The sequence below is a fragment of the Bacillus rossius genome, chromosome 5 (assembly GCF_032445375.1).
Source record: "Bacillus rossius redtenbacheri isolate Brsri chromosome 5, Brsri_v3, whole genome shotgun sequence".
Classification (NCBI taxonomy): Eukaryota; Metazoa; Arthropoda; class Insecta; order Phasmatodea; family Bacillidae; genus Bacillus; species Bacillus rossius.
Genome location: NC_086333.1, coordinates 25,009,795 through 25,029,224, shown reverse-complemented (window position 1 = coordinate 25,029,224; position 19,430 = coordinate 25,009,795). Strand labels below are relative to the sequence as shown.

The window sequence follows — 19,430 nt, the reverse complement described above, 5'->3', positions numbered from 1 at the left end:
TTCCTGTATTGTCGGATGTTGGCTATGGTGTAGAATTGGTCAAAATCAATGCTATGTCTGGTTTCCAAGGAGTGTTTTGCTATAGATTTTCGTGGGTTTTCATGTTTATAGTCACTGATGTGTTCTTTAACTCTTGTAATTATTCGTCTGCCAGTTTATCCTATATATACCTTGCCACAAGAACATGGAATCTTGTACACACCAGATAGGTTTTCGGCTAGAGTTTTATCTTTCACAGATGTCCGAGACCTCTCAATCTTGTTTATAGGTTTGGGAATTGTATGAATTTCATGCTTCCTGTTCATTTTTGCCACTTGGTTTGAAATACCTTTGACGTAAGGAATGGAGGCTTCATTAGGAAGATACTCGTTTTTGCTATTGATATGGCTTCATGGCTTTCTTAATTTCTGATATCGAATAACCATTTGCAAGAAGGGCACTTGAGATGTTTTATTTCTTCCCCAATATTGTCTTCTTCGCAAATGCCGCTATCTCTGTTGACCAAAGTTGAGATGACTGTTGTCTTTTGAAATGGAGTGTGGTGTGAACTCGCTTGTAGATCCTGTCTGTGTGGAATGACTTTCTTGAAACACTTTGGTCGATGGGGTTATCCTCTCCGCTTGTGACCAAAACATACTAAAAAGGCAATTTTCCTTCTACTTCCACCTCCATGGTGAATTGTATGGTCGGGTGGATGCTATTCATGGGTACGTCTTGCAGCTTATCTTTACCATGGCTCCAAATCACAAAAGTTTCATCTACAAACCTATACCAGTACTTGGGTTTAAGATGGCTGGTACTTATTGCATTTTTATTCAAATTCGGCCATAAAAATGTTGGCTAAGAGGGGAGAGAGGAGTCAGCTCATGGAAGTGCCTTCCTGTTGCTTGTATATCTGCCCCTTCAATGAGGTCTAAGGAACACAGTATTCTGTGGGCTTCACGATGTCTCTGCTCAGGATATATTCTCCTGGATGTGTAATGAGAATTTGAAGGGCTTCTGGAACAGGCACATTAGTGAAGAGTGATACCAATTCAAAGCTGACCAGCAGATCTGTTGGCACTAAAGTGCCTGTCCTAGAAGCCTTTCAAATTCTGCTCACATATCTGGGAGAAGACATCCTGCACAGAGACATAGTGAAGCTCACAGAACACTGTGTTTCTTCCACCTTATTCTCATTCAAGAGGCAGATCTACATGCAACAGGAAGGCACCACCATAAGCTCAACCCTCTCTCCCCTCTTAGCGAACATATAAAGGAAAATATGTATTTATCAAAAACATTCAACTTAATATTTTGCGATTGTCAATTTACAGGAGGATACAATACCTCAATTGTACTTGGCTCCAACTGTCTTTGTCTCCAACTGTATTTGGTTCCAAAGTCATTTGACCAAAGTCATCGACTCCAAAAGACTATAGCTATAACAGATTTGGCTCCAAGTGTTATAGCTCCAAAAGTATTCATAAAAAATTGGCTAAAATAAGTCAATTGCTCCAAAAGTCTTTGGCTCCAAAGTTATTTGGCTCCAACAGTCTTTGGATACAAAAGTCTTTGGCTCCAAAAGTCAATGACTCTAAAGGTCATTGGTTCCAAAAGTCATCGGCTCCAAAACCTTTTGGCTCCAAAAGACTTTCACTTCGAAAGTTATTGGCTAAAAAGTCATTGGCTCCAACAGTATAATGCTCCAAATTCATTGGTGCCAAAAGTCATCGACTCTACCGCTCTTAGGTCTAACAGCTCCAGCAACATTTGGCTACAAGGATACTTTGCTACGAAGTTATTAGACTACATGACTACGAGGCTATGGGGCTAAGAGACTGCGAGGCCACAGGACTACAAGACTACGATGCAACAGTGCTTTGAGACTACGAGTCTTCAATGCTCCAACTAGCTATGAGACTACGAGACTACGAGACTACATGGAAACAGGTTACGAGACTGCATGGCTACAGGATTCTTGGCTATGAAGCGACAAGTCTATGAGAATACAAAGCTACAAGGCTGCGAGGCTTAATGTCAAAAAATGCTATTAGACTACTAGGCTACATGACTACCTTACTAAAAGAATACAAGACTACGAGGCTACGAGGATATGAGCCTACAAGGCTGCAACTGGCTCCAATTGCTCCATTCAGCAGCGATAGTTAATTTACCTCATACAAATAACTTGTTGCAAGTAGTCCCGATTCTTGCATCAGTTAGCGCCACATGATGTGTTGTACAGGCAGCCGCTCTTTCATGTGGCATGCGGGATGCTTACTCACGATACCATAGAAGGAGGACTTCGTTAGATACCATGGAGGAGGAAGTTCGTCTTGCATGATAATGATTCTCAGTTCGAGCCAAAGTCTTTAAAAATGATAACATTTGGAGACAATTACTTTTGTAGCCCAAGAACCCTTCGAGATTAAGACAGTTGGAGCCAAAGACAGTTGAAAGCATTGTAGTTAACCATAAGTTTACTTTTGGTGCCAATGACTTTTGGAGCCTATGATTTTTGGAGCTGAAAAGTTTTGAAGCAAACGACTGTTTTAGCCAAAGACTTTTGGAGCCAATGGTTTTAAAACCATTGAATTTTTGAGCCGATGGCTTTCATAAAATAGCAATAATGCCAGCATCATAACTTCTTCTCAGCTCTAAAGGACAAAATATATCCTCAAAAGCTTAAAGATATACCTCGCATAACGACAATAAATCTGCAGAATAAGATTGGATTTTAAAATAACGGTCAACAATCATTGATTATTTCTATAAGTTTATCATTTTAAGTAAACAACGTTTTTTAGCTTACTATTTGAATAAAAATGTTCTTAAAACATATAATATGTTTTCAAACAAACATGTTATCGTATTTAATTAACAACCCTCTGTAAATAGTCTTGATAAAAAATTATTTATTTTGTAAAATCTTGTTTGTTAATCAGAATCCTGTCCTCAACAAAAATTAATTGAAATGTATTATTTAAAATGTTTTTTTCTTAAAATCAATAAATATTCTATACCATTTAAAAAATTTAATGTCTTTTTGTTTAGAAATGCTCCCGAGAAACTAGCAAAAAGTAAGAAAATATAAAATATGAAAACCCTTGGAAACCATATTTTAATATATAAAACAATAAAAATTAAACCTATAATGAATCTTTCGATTTGAAAAAAAAATTATTTTAAGAATATTTTTGAGAATTTTTACTAAAGTTTATTTTACAAGAATTCAACTTAATATTTGTGTTTCATTAATATCCATATATGAAGGAACATGAAAGGTTTCAGTGTTAAATTTCAAACTCGTATTCTTTAGGTACCCCTCTCATATCTGTTTCATTGTACAATATTTAACTGTACACAATGAATAGAACCTTAACTCTTATTACGCTAATAAAGTGTTATTTAAGATTAATTAATTTTTTACTTACCTTGAGCTTCATAATCGTAAGTTGGCGATGCTGAGTTAGCAAATTTGCTTCCACCGAAAACTGAAAAAGGTAATAACAAAACTGTATGTTTTATACTTAAACGAGAAATCACACATACATACCCATAATAAGATGGTTTAAAAAATGTATGAGTTTATAATAATTTCAACACACTATTAAAGCAAAATATTTTTATTTTTTTCATGGGAAATATTAACAAAAATAAACATTTATTTTTTTTATGGAAAGAATTTCTTACATACTTTAAATATTAACTCTTATCTATAAAAACCAAAAAAGCTGTTTTGCAATTTCAGTTGTTGCATATAATCATAACACTTATTATTATTGTAACAATATAAGTTTAGTTTTTGTATATTAGTACACAAATCGGGATTGTAGCGTCGTGAACTAGCACTGTTGCATTAAACTTACATGTTGACATACAATAAGTGAACTTGCTTATTACTTGTAAAAATAAATTTTATTTTATAATAGTAAATTTGAAAATTGAAAACTACATAAATATTTAACAAGTAACAAGGGTTTTATGTTAGACACTGCTCTCTTTACTTTGTATATATGTGCAAAGGATCATGTGCTAATCGACACTTAGGAAGTCACACATAAAACTTATACGAGCATGTACCATTGGCATAGGATGTAGATGGAAGCGTTACTCTCACACAATAACATTCAATTCAATGAATAGAACATTTAATGAATGAAATTATATTTTGATTTAACTATGCATACGACAGTGAAGAATAAAAACATACATTAAAGACAATCAAACAGGCAATACAACTTTATATTATTTCAAATAATGATTACTATATTGTATTGTCTCGTTAGTGCGAGATATTATACTTGTGTTATTGTTGAATCCCTTACACATACGTTTTAGTTACTGAGCATGCGGGATACATGCAGGAATTACGGTGGGCACAACTGTATAAATGCAAATTTTCTCACATTTGAATGGTACGTGGTTATAAAATACATTGATTTTGTGTCACCAGTTATTAAAAAATACTAAAAAAACTATTCTCCTTTAGATTCGCCAGATAATTAGTTTCTTGATATATTTACCAAGACCACTGGTTACACAAATCGTTTTGAGTGACTTTAAATGTTTTTTTTAATCTTTAATTTTACGCTGAGCGTTAAGATTATATAGTTCTTCAGAAGAAACACAATATTCATGAATTCAATCACTTTTGGTTCACACTCGTATTTTTATGTAAAACACTAGGCGTGACTACACGACAGCCATTAAAAGTAAATGGTATGCATTACTCAGGAGCCGAATCTGCTTATTAAATGAACACAATCCTGCTTAAGGTATCGTGAGACACCTCCTTAATTAAATAATGACTGATCATCCAGACCGATGCTAAGCCATCTTAAAGGATTTTATTAACTTTCACAACTTGGACGCCAGCCTGGAAAAAAAAAATTAAATACCCGTTGCTTTCAAAATCCAGATTAATAACATTGTGACGCCTGATACGTCACAACGTACTTAACTTACAACAATACAAACATACGTATGTTATAGTTTTATATGGCTTAACAAACACAAATTTAAAATATAAATTATTGACATAGTAGTTATCCCTACAAATCCCTACTAACATTATAAATGTGGAAGTGTGTTCGTCTGTTCTTCTTTCACGCTGCAACGGAGCATAGGATATACATGAAATTTTGCATATAGATAGTTTATGGACCGGAAAGTGACATAGACTACATATAAGTAATTTCGAAATTCCATCTCTAATGGAGTGAAAAAGGAGATATTAAGTTTTATAATAGAACATCATAAACTGTAGGTCATAGACACGTAAACAAAGAGAGTGTATCATTTCTGTTTATCCACCTCATTAGTAATATGGTAGGATGTAGCAACTTCCTATCCTTCTCCTTGGCGAAACCCATACGCTTAGTGAAGCTCGCGGCTGCTATCGAACTATGCCAGACTATGTGATCTGTCAATGACTACAGAGACAATATGTAAATTTCTCATACTTATGCGAACCTATCATCGAGACATTCCACCATTGAAACCGAAGGTAATGCAGTTTAAATTTTCCCGCAAACAGGCAGCTGCACTGCCTACTCATTTTCAACAGATATTAAGTAATAACCCAGCTCTACCTAGTAAACTATGAGCCGACCTAACCACCCTTAAATTCTCTCTCGGCCTCTCAGAATCTTTGGAAGGCAGGATGCTTACCTTGCCAAGAGAGTTTGTTCTGACTTTAGGGAAACTACGATGTTCATCAGCAGCAAGAGCAGATCTGCTACAAGCTCGACTTTTAAAAAAGCTTTCCCACAAATATTGTGTACATTTAAACAATATAACTGTCATATTCCACCTATGTTGTTTTCATGAACCATGGAAGATGGCTGTAGTGATTGATACCTATCCCTTAAATGTGGGAAACCACTATATTTAAAAACAGCATATCGACCCATCTCCCTCCTTTCCATATTGTCCTAGGTGGCAAAGAGAATCCTACCATCTCGTCTTCAGCTATTCACAGACAAATTACAGATCCTCCCACCCACTCAGTTCAATTTTTTAATTAGACACTGATCAAGCCGGTTTCAATAACAAAGATCGCGGATTCCTTGTGCTGCTCGACATAACACTGACATTTGACTCCCTACATTATGATGCACTTTTCACTAAACTGCGAACAGTTTCGGATTATATCCTAAATGGATAATAACCATTCTACATAGTTACTCATCAGGTCGTCGTACTTTATTGTATGTGTAGCTGCTAATCTTTCTCTTGCACATACAATTATTTTTGTTGTTCCCCAAGGATCAATTATTAAGTCCACTTCTTTTCTCCATATAAATTGGAACTGTACCTACCGTATAAAATTATCGAGTTCTTCTGTATACGAATGATACCACCCTACTGGTCACATGCCAATACACACACATTTTGAGCACTTAATCACAGATGTGTCTTAGAACCCTGACAAACTACTGCAAACTCTAGGAGGTTTTTTTCCAACTCCGAAAATTATCTTCTCTTTTTATGAAAAAAAAAAATATTCGCCCACCATCTGCGCCTACTGTGATGGGGAAATGCCTTCAATGAGTCACCAGCACAAAAAATCTAAGAGTTCATTTGGACAAAATTCTTACCTGGACCACCCACCCCATACACATGACCACACAAGCCCGCACAGCCTTTAATGCAGTCTGATTAATACTGAAACCAGCTTGTCCTATACCCTTAGTGACACGAATATGACCATGACAAATTTTGGTCTTCCTTATTTTGTTTTATGGGCTGCGATCTAGGTCACAACCTCACAGTCGGACATGCGGCCAATCCGAGCAGTGTTTAACTTCTGTTTTTGCATAATTTTGGGCAAACCATAGCGTACAGTAGTTGATGAGCATTACGTAGTGACAGGAGTCGATGAACAAAAAATGATCATCCATCGTATCGCAAAAACTGTCTATTATTATCGAGAAGCACTTCAATTTAATCAATTTATTGCCAACATCGCCCAGTATTACGACCAAGTACCATTTTCTCATTAGAGGTTGCGTGATTTAGACCTAATTGACCCTCCTTAACGAAAGAACCTCGTCTTATCGAGGCAAGTCACACTTACAAGCTATAGCGATGATTTTGGTTTGCCCTGTTTTATTGTATAGATTTTATTAATAAGGAACTGTGTTTTATTTTTCATTTTTTCTTTATCAAACAATGAGTGGAGGATTCTGTTATGACCTTCAAAGATCGTAACTCGTTCTGTTTTTAAGGATTTCTGATACTATGAAAGATGTAGGCAAATGGTATTTTTGGAATTTTGTCTGAGTCATTTTTCCATTAGTCCATCGGCAAAAAAATTTTGCAGTCAATAGGTTTTATTATATCTTATTTCCCTAATAACTTCATTAGAATATAATAATTGTTTTTCCTTTATGTGCCCATCTCCGATCGAATGCTTTTTTAAGCATGCAGGAGCGGCTTAGATACTGGAACACACATTTAAAACATTTCCTGTTAAACACAATTGAAGAAATATTGCTTCAAGTAATAATGTGATGTTGGTAAATAAAAACAAAAAAACTATTTGGCGATGTGCAACGGCATCCGAAGACAGCCAAAGATCAGCCCAACGCCACAGTGAAGGGCGTCGAGCGCTGTTCGGCGCGGCGAAGAATCGTAGTGCAAGATGTCAGAGAGAGGTGTTGAGAGACTCCCATAACCTCCAACCACGAGTGATTACTCGCTGGGCGAGTAGGGAGCCAGTCAACGGGTAACAATCGCAGTCGATTCCGGTGCTACCATTGACCCAAGAACAGTCGCTCGCTGGACGTGTGCCCGTCTGCGAAGCAAGTGCTGGGAAGTGCCGTGCCCGGCGAGGAGCAACAAGACAACCCGGGGAATCGACTGTGAGGCAAACCGTCACGATTGGCTACTAGCTGTACGAGTAGTTGCGACTCCGTTCCTGAGACATCGGGAAGACTACCTAGACGATTGGAATGGCCGGGGACATCGCTGGTAGAGATCCGCTCCTATCTACCATCCATCCACTCGCGAGATGTGTGGTGTCCAGAGGAATCAGAACACGTGAGGACTCGTAGACGAGCCATACCAGGGTTCGCAGGGAACTACCACTCGCTGGGCTCCGTTCCACAGAGATGGACGATGGCCGACGAGTTAGCTAGAAGAGGTACCTGAACCTTGGTTCCCCGACAATGGACTCGCTTGGATACGCACCACAATCGAAGGTGAGTACCTACTCACCCTGAAATTGGCCGTTATTTCAGGCGACGAGGAGAGAATCGGCATAAGAATATATTTGGGAAACTAAATTAGTCAGTTTAAAAAGTGATCTCAAGTTATAAATTCGTAAGAAAAGAGGAATTACAATATTAATAAATCATATTTTCCTTCTAAAGTTTCAATAGCCTCGGTAACACAGTGATAGAATGCGTGCTTGTAAAGCTCAAGGGCGAATTTAATATAATAATTATTCTGAATCATTTCAATAAGATTCAGGTTTGTTTGTTGGAAGTATTTACTGACTTATTAGGTCTTTGAAGCAAAAACAAATATACATAAATATACTTAGTGCTATTTTATGTGTTTTAAAATATTTCAGGCTAATATTTATAATGAGTAGTATATAAAAGTTCCTCCTGGAGTGGGCTTCTGGCTATGGAGCCGAGAGCGGGTCAATGACCAACCACTCTGACGTCACTACGGCCATCTTGGATGACCTTGACCTTCAAAATTTGCCAAAAATAACCCTGAATTTGCCCAAATTTGCCCAAAAGATCCGCCAAAATTTCCCGTTTTTTTATTACGCTAAAAAAAATTAAAACATTAAAAATAAAAAATTTCCCGATTTCGCGGGAAAAATTCCCGTTTTGAGAAAGATTTTCCCATTTTAGCCCTTAAAAATGCCATCGGCGTCGAAATTCCTAAAAACTGGTTAAATTCCTTAGCGACTAGCCGCTCTAAGCCGTACTTTGACAATTAGGATGTTATGGCCACCATATTGGGTTACGATATCACCCTTGCAATTTCCGTTCTGCCACCACATTTGCTGTTGCACATTTCTTTACGGTCACCATATTGGATTCTGGAAATGTTGCACATTTCGTTACGTGCACCATCTTGAATGTGTATGACATAATCGTTGCGTATTACGTTACAGACACCATCTGGGATTCTATATCGTTGCAATTTTTGTTGCGGCCGCCATCTTGAAATTCCGTAATTATTATGCTAGTTATTTTGGAAAAAAAAATTAAACTTCATAAAAAAATAATTAACCAGAAGACGAAAACAAGATGGCGGACATGATGTCATATTAGCTATCGATATATACCTCGGCATTAGTGGTGGGGTGTCAGTCGGGCGGCGGCTTCCGTGGAGGAATGATCTATCGATATGTTTTATATTTTTGACCTCACCGGGTTCGAACCAAGGACTTAAGTCCGTGTTTAAATAATATTTTATTAAAATTTGATTAATTTTTTTTAATAATTGTAATTTTTTCCAAAATAACTAGCATAGTCCATCTGTCTGATTCCTGAACTTCCTACTGTTCATATTCCACTTCCATAATTACTCAATATAATTACTCGAATATTGCACAACATTGAGCGTTGGCTCATTAACACAGTGATGTACACCTGCAAACTCGATGCTTCTGAGATCAAGTGTTCGTAGCATTAACTAGTCTTAATGATAACGTTTTTGGTTAAATATTACGATTTTTCGTTACATTATGTATGGTTTCGCAATTAATATCATAAATATTATTTAATGTAAAATTAGTTTAGGTGTTTGTAATTTTTTTGTGTATATCTTTAAATTGTTTTAATTAAGTACTCTGTTCACAGCAAATGTTGTTTGGTTAGTCGTGGCGCTAACGTGTAATTGTAGTACCTGTGACCTCATATACTTTACTACACTTAAACTTCTACATAACTATACCTACGCTGTGACACCTTGCATAGAACATCTCATTACTCAGCTCAGAGAGTTATAGTAGTGCCGATTCCGTGCTCATAACTGGAGTCATAGCGGGGAATTGAGATTGAAACACGACCCAGCAAACTGAGAGTAACACGGCAGAACAAACGATAACTTAGAAACATTCATTAATGTATAGAACATAACTTAACACAAAGGAAATTAAATCAAAGAAGTATAAAAACGCAACTCTTTAAAAATTTAGAAATAATTAATATGTAATATTTTTAAAAAACCATACAAAATATAATTAAATTATTATTCATTATTCGAATTAAATCAAGGCATTATATTATTCGCAGTTATTTGTTAAACCAAAATTTTAAAACAATTTTCTCAAGTAAGTAGTACATATTAGTTCCAATAATAATAATTAATGAAAAATTACAAAAACCATTCCCGCCAGTTTGTGAACTTCTCCGTTGTTGAGCTACGATAGAGTTCTAGAACAAGCCAAAGATGTTTGAAAATTTTCATTCATTTTTTTTATTATTTTCATTTTCATTTTTTCATGTCATTTTATGATATTTCTGATATTAAGGAATAAATGCTTTAGTTTATTCCTGGCAATTTTGATTTTTTTTTTTCTCTATGTGCTCCTGATTATTCCTATCCAGATTTCTGGTGATGCTCTCAGAGTGTTCCTGGTTATTTCTGAGAAATCTATCTCTGCATGAAAAATCTTTTACTTAAGAGTCACGTAATTTTATTTTGAGTTACATTTAAAATGTGGATTTCTGCTACCAAATTATCATTAAAAATATTTTTATCGGGTGGCATTCCAACAAAAAACAATCATTTTTCATTCAAATAATATGTTTTCAGATAGCTGAGAAGAACTATGATGAACGAACTTTCTTCTTCTTTGTGTCTAGCAAAGCCATCCATCTTTGGGATCGTTAGTAAGCATACCGCATCTCACATAAAATATATTTTTTTTACCTCAAAACGAGACGACATATGTTGGCAAGAATCAGTACAACTTGAAATAAGTTTTTTTGCACATGATAAATTAACTCTAGCTGCTGAACGGAGCTGTGTAGTCATGTAGTCCTGTAGTCTTGTAACTTCGTAGCCTTCTAGTCTTGCAGCCAAATATCAGTTAGACCTAAGACTATTTGGAGCCAACGACTATTGAAGCCAATGACAATTGGAGCAAATAACTGTTAGAGCTAATGACTATTGGAGCCCAAATACTTTTGGAGCCAATGACTGTTGAAGAAAATGACTGTTGGAGACAATGAACATTGGAATCAATTAATGTTGGAATAAATCACAATTGTGGCTAATGACTACTGGAGCCAATGACTGTTGGATTTAAAAGTCTGTTCTAGCCAATGACAATTGGAGCCAAAAGACTGTTGAAGCCAATGACTAATGGAGCCAATGACTGTTGGGAGTCAATGACTATTGGAGCCAATGACTGTTGGAGTCAATTATTCTTGGAACGAATGATTATTGGAGCAAATGAATATTGGAGCCAGTAACTACTGGAGCCAATGACTATTGGAGAAAATGACTATGGAAGCCAGTGACTGTTGGTATCAATTACTATTGGAGTCAAAACACTGTTGGAGCCAATGACTGATGGCGTCAATGACTGTTGGAGCCAAAATACTGTTGGAGCCAATGACTATTGAAGCCAATGGCTATTGTAGCCCATTTTTATTGGAACAATTTCGGTTGGAGCCAAATTCTGTTGCAGTCTAAATATTATTGGAACCAATGACTGTGGGAGTCAATGAAATTTGGAGACAAAAGACTATTGGAGCCAATGACTATAGGAGCCGAAAGATTATTGGAGCCAATGACTATTAGAGCCATTGACTATTGGAGTCAATGACTATTGGAGCCAATGACTATTGGAGAGAAAAGACTGTTGGAGAAATGAATGATGTAGCATTTGGATCTTTGGAGTACTTGGAGAAATTGCATCACTTGAAGCTTTGGAGCACTTGAAGCAATTGAACCACTTGTAGCTTTGGAGCACTTGGAGCAAATGAAGCATTGGAGCTTATGTAGCAAATGGTGCAGTTGGAGCTGTTGTAGCAATTGGAACATTGAAGCACGTGGAGCAATTGAAGCTGGTGGAACTTTGGAGCTGTTGGAGCCCATTAGAGCAGTTGGAGCAATTGGAGCTCATGTAACTTTGGAGCAATTGGAGATTTGTAGCTTTGGATCTCTTGGAACAATTGGAGCATTGAAGCACTTGGAGTACTTGGAGCTGTTGGAACGTTGAAGCATTGAATCATTCTCTTTTGGACCAATGACTTTTGGAACTATTGTAGCTTTTGAGAACTTGTAGCTGTTGGCCAATTGGTGCATTTGAGCAATTGGAGCCCATTAGAGCATTGGAGAACATGGGGCAATTGGAGCTGTTGTAACTTTAGAGCAATTGGACCTTTGGAACTTTGGAGCTTTTGGAGCAATTGGAGCATTGAAGCACTTGGATCACTTCGAGCGATTGGATCTTTGGAGCAAATGGGGCTTTGGTGACTATCGCATATTGTTGAGATCGTATTCATGTGATGAGATCGTATCACACCACGTCGATTTTTCGTCCATATGTGCTTCCTATTTGAAGACAAATGAGAATCAATAAGTCTATATTTAGGACATGATTTGCCTCATGGTTCGGAGACAATTGGTATTGATTGTCGTGACATTGAACATGACCTGTTTTCAATTTTGGTCGCATATCGTTGTATATAAACTAGTGATTCGGTGACGCTTGGCCCATGCGTATGATTTTGTGCATGAACTGTTAAAAATGTTCGTCGAGTATCAGTGAAAAAATACCTATTGGCTGCTGATTGGAAGTGTTTGACCACCTACTGGACGCGCTTGGCTACCAACTAGATATGACTTGCCACCTAATGGTTGATGGTACCTGAACAGACATTCCTGGCTACCGACTGCTCGCGAATTTTCACCTACCTGACGCGCCTAACCTCCAAATACATCCCTAGCCACCAACTGTCAAGACTTGTTGCTGACTGGACATGCATAGCTGATAACTGGGCATGTCGGCCACCAACTGAATGCACCTGGACTCCGATTACATGCCTGGCTACTGAATAAAAAGGCTTAACTACCAACTGGATACGTCTTGTCACCTACTGGATGTGCCTGCCCACTAACTGATCGTGTTAGCCTGACCTCAATTTGGAAGTGCCTAACCACCAACTGGACGTGTCTAACCAACAACCTGAATATGGTTGTACGCTAAATACATGCCTGGCCACAGAATATACATGCTTGGTCACCAACTGGACGCGCTTTATCACCTACTGGTAGTTCCTGAACGTCAAATACTTGCCTGGCCACTTTTACTGAACTTATATTTTTTGTATTGACAAAGGATCGAACCAAGTAACGATTAAATCAGTAAATTAACAAGTTATTTTTTGATGGTTTTGTAATTTTTCTCGAAATTCTAGCTGAATAATTACACATTTAAAAAAATTGTGCCTGAATTTCAAGATGGTGTGAACATCAGTAATAATAAATTAATATTACACTCTTGCGAAAGAAATTAAATTAACATGGCGGTAGCGCACTCTAGCAGACGAAAACATGATTGTGGCCTCCAGCAGACTAAAACAAGATGGCGGACATTACGTCATACTATCTGGTGATATATATACATATATACCTTACCATTAGTGGTGGAAGGTCAGTTGGTCAGTGGCTTCCATGGAGGGAGGATCTAGCATCATTTTTTTTAATTTTTCACCTGACCAGGGCCGAACCAAGGATATAAGTGCGTGTTTTAAATAATATTTTATTAAAATTTAATTTATTTTTTATGAATTTTAATAATTTTTCCTAATTTCTAGCATAGAAATTATGGATTTTCAGGATGGTGGACATAACGAAAAGTGCAACTATCTAGAATGCGAGATAATGTCCGTAAAGAAACGCGCTACGATTATGTCATACTTGTCCAAGATGGCGGTCATAACGAAATGTGCAACGTTTCTATAATCCAAGATGCCGACCGTAACAAAATGTACAACAGTGTTTTCAAATATTTTTTATTAAATTTTGATTAATTATATTTGTTATTAATTTTGGAGTTTTTTAATATTTTGGGAATTTTTCCCGAATTTATAGCTACATGAATATAGATTTTCAAGATGGCGGACATAACGTTATACTAGCTGTCGATATATACCTTTGCATTAGTGGTGGAAGGTTTGTCTGGCGGCGGCTTCCGTGGAGGAAAGATCTGTCGAATTTTTTTTATTGTTTCCCTCATCGGGTTCGAACCGAAGACTCCATGACTTACATTTTTCTTTATATTTTAATTAAATTCATTTTTTTATAAATTTTAGAATTTTTTTCATTAAAATCAGATAATAAATAAAGATTTTAGATAGCGGTGATAACGGAAATTGCAACGGTGACTGTATAATCAAAGATGTCGTCAGAGTCTTATGGGATGCAGTTGATATGGATTGTTAAGCCTCATTATGGACATTTGAAGCCATTAGCATTTTTAAGGACAAAAATGTGAAATTTTCTTTCTAAACCAAAATTTTTCTCGCGAAAACGGAAATGTTTTTGGAATTTTAACTCATTTTGAGACAATTTTGATGAATTTTGAGTCATTTTGAAACCAAAATGGCCGCCGTGACGTCATAATCCAAGATGGTGGACATCGGCTTCGGCTCCCCAACCCTGATCCCTGGCGCAGAATGACCTATTATATACTACTCAAGTAATTTGCATTAAATTTTATGCGCGTTTATTTTCAATTCTTCTTAATTAAAATAAATGTATTTTAATGTTATTTGAAATCAAAATCTGTGTTACAATGCCTAAAAACACTATTTGCATGAAGCCGAATAAATGTGATTTCAACAAAATTATAAAACATGCTTTGTTTTCTTTCTCATTCCCTTTAATTTAAAATGTGTGTGGGATTGAAAGAAACTTTTGCAATTTAACAAAGGTATTTTGTAATGTAAATAGTTCACATTTGTAAGGAGCAATTTTTAAAAACAACTATCAGAGTATCCACCGTAACATATGAATGTTCTGCAACGTGTGTGCAGTTTTATTTGCTTTTTGGAGAAGCATAAAGATGTGTAGATACGTGAAGAGTCTTTTGTCTACATAATCCTGTCATAAAATGCCAGGGCCACTTCTTAAATGCAAGTTTATATGCTAGTTCAAGTCTCGTAACTTTTGAAGAGTTTGCGAAGCAATAATTGGTGTGTTATCTTTATCAATATTTTATATTTGTTTGTAAATATATTTTGCAACTGCCAGTAGTCTTTTCTAATGTACCTTGGATGTTGGGCTAACATTCAATAAGATGTGTTCGTATAGTTAAAATGAGCCTGCAACAAATAGTGTTCGAAGAAAGACAGCAATGTATTTTGATAAAATGACTTTCAAGCAAACAAAATTGCTCCTGCGGGAGTTGGTAACTGCTTTTATTAATTTTGCTACTTAAATGAAACATTTGTCCAAAGCAATTTCATGCTACTGTTACCTTACAAGCTTATTTTTGAATTTTCTGATAATTACAGTAACTATAACATAAGCGACTTTACTGTGTACTCATATTCGCAACAGTGTCAGTTAGTAGGAGATGACATAGTTTAGCCATGCGGTGCTCTGTGTAAGGAAGACTAGTGTTAGTATTTTCAGCTTTTTTTCTAACGGATAAAATAAAATAAAAAGGATTTTTGTTATCACATTGGTCATATCTCTCAAGACAAGCCAGTAAGTAGTTTTGTTTATATACCGCCTTAATTCTCAATGTTGAAATTTTATTTAAGGAAAAATTAAACATTTCAGATACAAAAACCCTTTTAAACTAATGTTCAGTAATCAAACAATTGGCTGGTCTACTAAATCAAAGCTCAAAATAGTCAAATTAAATCAAACCTCTAAACATGTGTAAGCTTTAAAATTATATTAAAATATTATTAACCTCAAAAACGTTACTTGAGACTTAAAATGGTATGGAATATTATCATATTTATTAAATTTAAAAATATTACAAAACAGATTTTTATTGATATACTAAACTAAACTAAAACAATGAAAATTAAATTATATAAAAGCACTCGAATGGCTCCGATATCTTCATATACTTCAAATAACAGCTAGGCTATATTAATCTCTGTGGTTAAGTTGCCGCTGTTGTGAATACGAAAAATTTATCGTTTCTGTATCATTTTAATAGAGACCTGCAAAATTCGCATATTCAGTGAACTCCAGGATAGACTCTACTACACTTTACACACTCGGGCAAATGCCACCTGTTCATTGCCTGCTGACTTGTGAGTCGTCTCGACTGGGTGGCCTGTGATTCGACACTTCTTTGAGCGAGGGTATCTAATTGGTCCTCATTACTCCAGATTAACAGTCGAAACAGCGCTAAGGTATAATTATTTGAATTGTAGCATATCACGAAATGAATCCGCGAATTTTGCAGGTCTCTACTTATTAATCATTTTTAACTTTATCTTTCACGTGATGTTGATTTGGTGTACATTTTTATGAGAGAATAAATTTTATATCGAACCACATTTTTTAATAACATCTTAACAGGTAGTTTATATCCACGAGAATAAAATATTATTTTAAAGTATATTTATTTTTCAAATTATATCGGTGATTCTTATTATTTTACTTAGTCCTGATTGACATTTTCTGTAATAACACTGAAAAAAAATTGACAATTAAAAAATTGTTTTACTAAAATTTAGTTCTGTAATTGATTATGACTTAAAAGTTAACATACATAGATCTTTTAAAAAATAATAATTTGTTTAGTTTTAATTTTATAAAAAAATTAATATTAATTTTTTTAATTAATGTTTTTTGATAACAAATTAACTATGATAAATCTGTAGAATTGCCAAATATATACTAAATTTTTATATTGCCTATAATATTTAATGATGGTCTAAAATATTTTTCTTATATTTTTCTCAACACTTTTTGTACAAAATTCCTTGTTTGGAATTTTTTAATTTACGTTCAAGGCAATTGTTATATCAGTTTAATATGACCCGAAACTTTGTTTTTAGTCATGTCATGGCGTGTAACAAATTGTAAACGATTAATAGTTTAAATATTCTTACACACATTATATTTATTATACTTAAGTTCTTTTTTTGAAATTTGAGGCAATTTTTTTAATAAATATGTGTTATAACGTTTTAAGATAAACGTGATTAGAAACTGCTAGTATATGTTATGATATAAATCAGAAAAGTTTAAGTTTGTTCAGAAACTATATGTAGGACTCCGGAAGTGGCAATACAACTTAACTCTTCGCATGAGCATGTGATATATGCCATATAGACAAGCAGTTTGTGTAACAGTTCATGTCTTAAGTCATTAAAGATTCCTCTTAAAAATATTTTGTTTAGTGTATTAAATAGGCTTTACAAGTACATACATTTTTTTTTACCATTAATTTTATGGCAGACTTGTGGACTGATTTTATATAAAATTTGCACAAAATATATTAATTCCGCACAAATGTGTTAAAATTAGATTGTTTACCTAAAAGTCTTTTTAAAATACAGTATGTTCATAAAAGAATGTCCCAGTTATAAATGTTAATAGTATCCGTTTTAAGCGTTGTAGAGTGTTGGCTCAAGGTCATAGTTAAATAGTACCTCAAACAGTTTTAGATAAGCACATGCACGAATACTGCTTTGTTGTTTTCTCGCTAGAAGCGCGAACGAATGGCTCTTTCCCAAATAGTAGAGGATGACAGTAACATTTATTTGGCAACAGGATGGAGCCCCTCCCCATTGGAATCTCTTTGTCGGAGAGTGGTTCAACGTCGAAGTCCCTGACCGTTGGATTGTTCGCAATGGTCGAGACGAGATTACAGAGCTCTCTTTCGCTGGCCTCCAAGTTCACCTGACATAACGCCATGCGATTTTTTCCTTTGGGTCTTAATAAATGATCGGGTTAACGTTCCGCCGCTACCAAATTATTTACCAGAGTTGAGACACAGAACTGAAGAGGTTATTGCTTCCATTACTGCGGGCTTGATAACCAAAATGTAGGAGTAATGGTACTTTTGTTTAATGTGTGCCTTATTAATAAAGGTGCACATAATAAACATTTGTAAGAAAATATATGTTAGTTTACCTTCGATTTGAGATATGATTTGTTGTTAATAATTTTAATTAAACTGTTATAACTTACCACTGAAACTGGGACATTCTTCTATGGACATCCTGTATTTTTTATCAAACACATTACGACTAACAACTATAAACAAAACATATTTGAAACTAGGTTTGCTGTGAATTCCTGTTGATATCATTACAATGCAAACACTGTATGCAGGTCATAAATTAAACTCACTGGAGACATCATAAAACTTTGGGCCTCGTATTCAAACTTCAAAATAAAACCTTGGTTGTAATAGTTTCTTATAATCCTTAATGGCATTTTCATCTAGAAAATCCTAATTTTGTGTTGTAGCACGTGTATGCTATTAACACAACGCTGTCAAACGATAAGTAAAACCTGAATAAAATAATATGGCAGTTACCAAAATCTAGTACTTGCAATAATTAGTATTGCATACATAAGTATTATCCCAAACCCAACTTGCACGGGTTTCAGGACAGTATGTAATAACCCGCCTTATGATGGGTTGTAACAATAGCTTTGTCTCGGAGTCTCGGCGCGCGCAGACACTTACCAGCGATGACAAGCAAGCAGCGCATTCCCTCCATGTCGCTCGATGGGAGCCCGCAGCCACGGCCGCAGCCATTTAAACCCCGAGCCGCGAGCTTATCTGCTCACTACGCCACGGGGCACCAGGGCGGGAACACCTGGGACGAGCGGCAATCTGTAGGCCTCACCAGCCGTCACACGCCGCCGCAGGGTGTCTTAGCCGGGGGGTAGAGGTCCTGTGGCCCGGACCCTTCACCGGTCATCACACGCCACAACAGGGACTAGGCCATGGGGATGGGAGGAGGTCCTGTGGCCCAGACCCTTCACCGGTCATCACACGCCACAACAGGGACTAGGCCATGGGGATGGGAGGAGGTCCTGTGGCCCAGACCCTTCACCGGTCATCACACGCCACAACAGGGACTAGGCCATGGGGATGGGAGGAGGTCCTGTGGCCCGGACCCTTCACCGGTCATCACACGCCACCACAGGGACTAGGCCATGGGGATGGGAGGAGGTCCTGTGGCCCAGACCCTTCACCGGGCATCACACGCCACAACAGGGACTAGGCCATGGGGATGGGAGGAGGTCCTGTGGCCCAGACCTTTCACCGGTCATCACACGCCACAACAGGGACTAGGCCATGGGGATGGGAGGAGGTCCTGTGGCCCGGACCCTTCACCGGTCATCACACGCCACAACAGGGACTAGGCCATGGGGATGGGAGGAGGTCCTGTGGCCCAGACCCTTCACCGGTCATCACACGCCACAACAGGGACTAGGCCATGGGGATGGGAGGAGGTCCTGTGGCCCAG

General features: G+C 36.6%; 1 protein-coding gene across 1 annotated transcript in view; it reads right to left on the bottom strand.

The window, feature by feature from the left end:
- The window catches only part of LOC134531654 (carbonic anhydrase-like), a 45,869-nt gene extending 27,149 nt beyond the window's left edge, over positions 1–18,720 (bottom strand). Inside the window, exons 1-2 of the mRNA XM_063367421.1 lie at positions 18,641–18,720; positions 3,417–3,476 (exon numbers count right to left, since the gene is read on the bottom strand). Of these exons, the coding sequence (XP_063223491.1) occupies positions 3,417–3,476; positions 18,641–18,674 (94 nt within the window). The 5' untranslated portion in view covers positions 18,675–18,720. The remainder of the gene's footprint in view (positions 1–3,416; positions 3,477–18,640) is intronic.
- Positions 18,721–19,430: the final 710 nt, after the last annotated feature.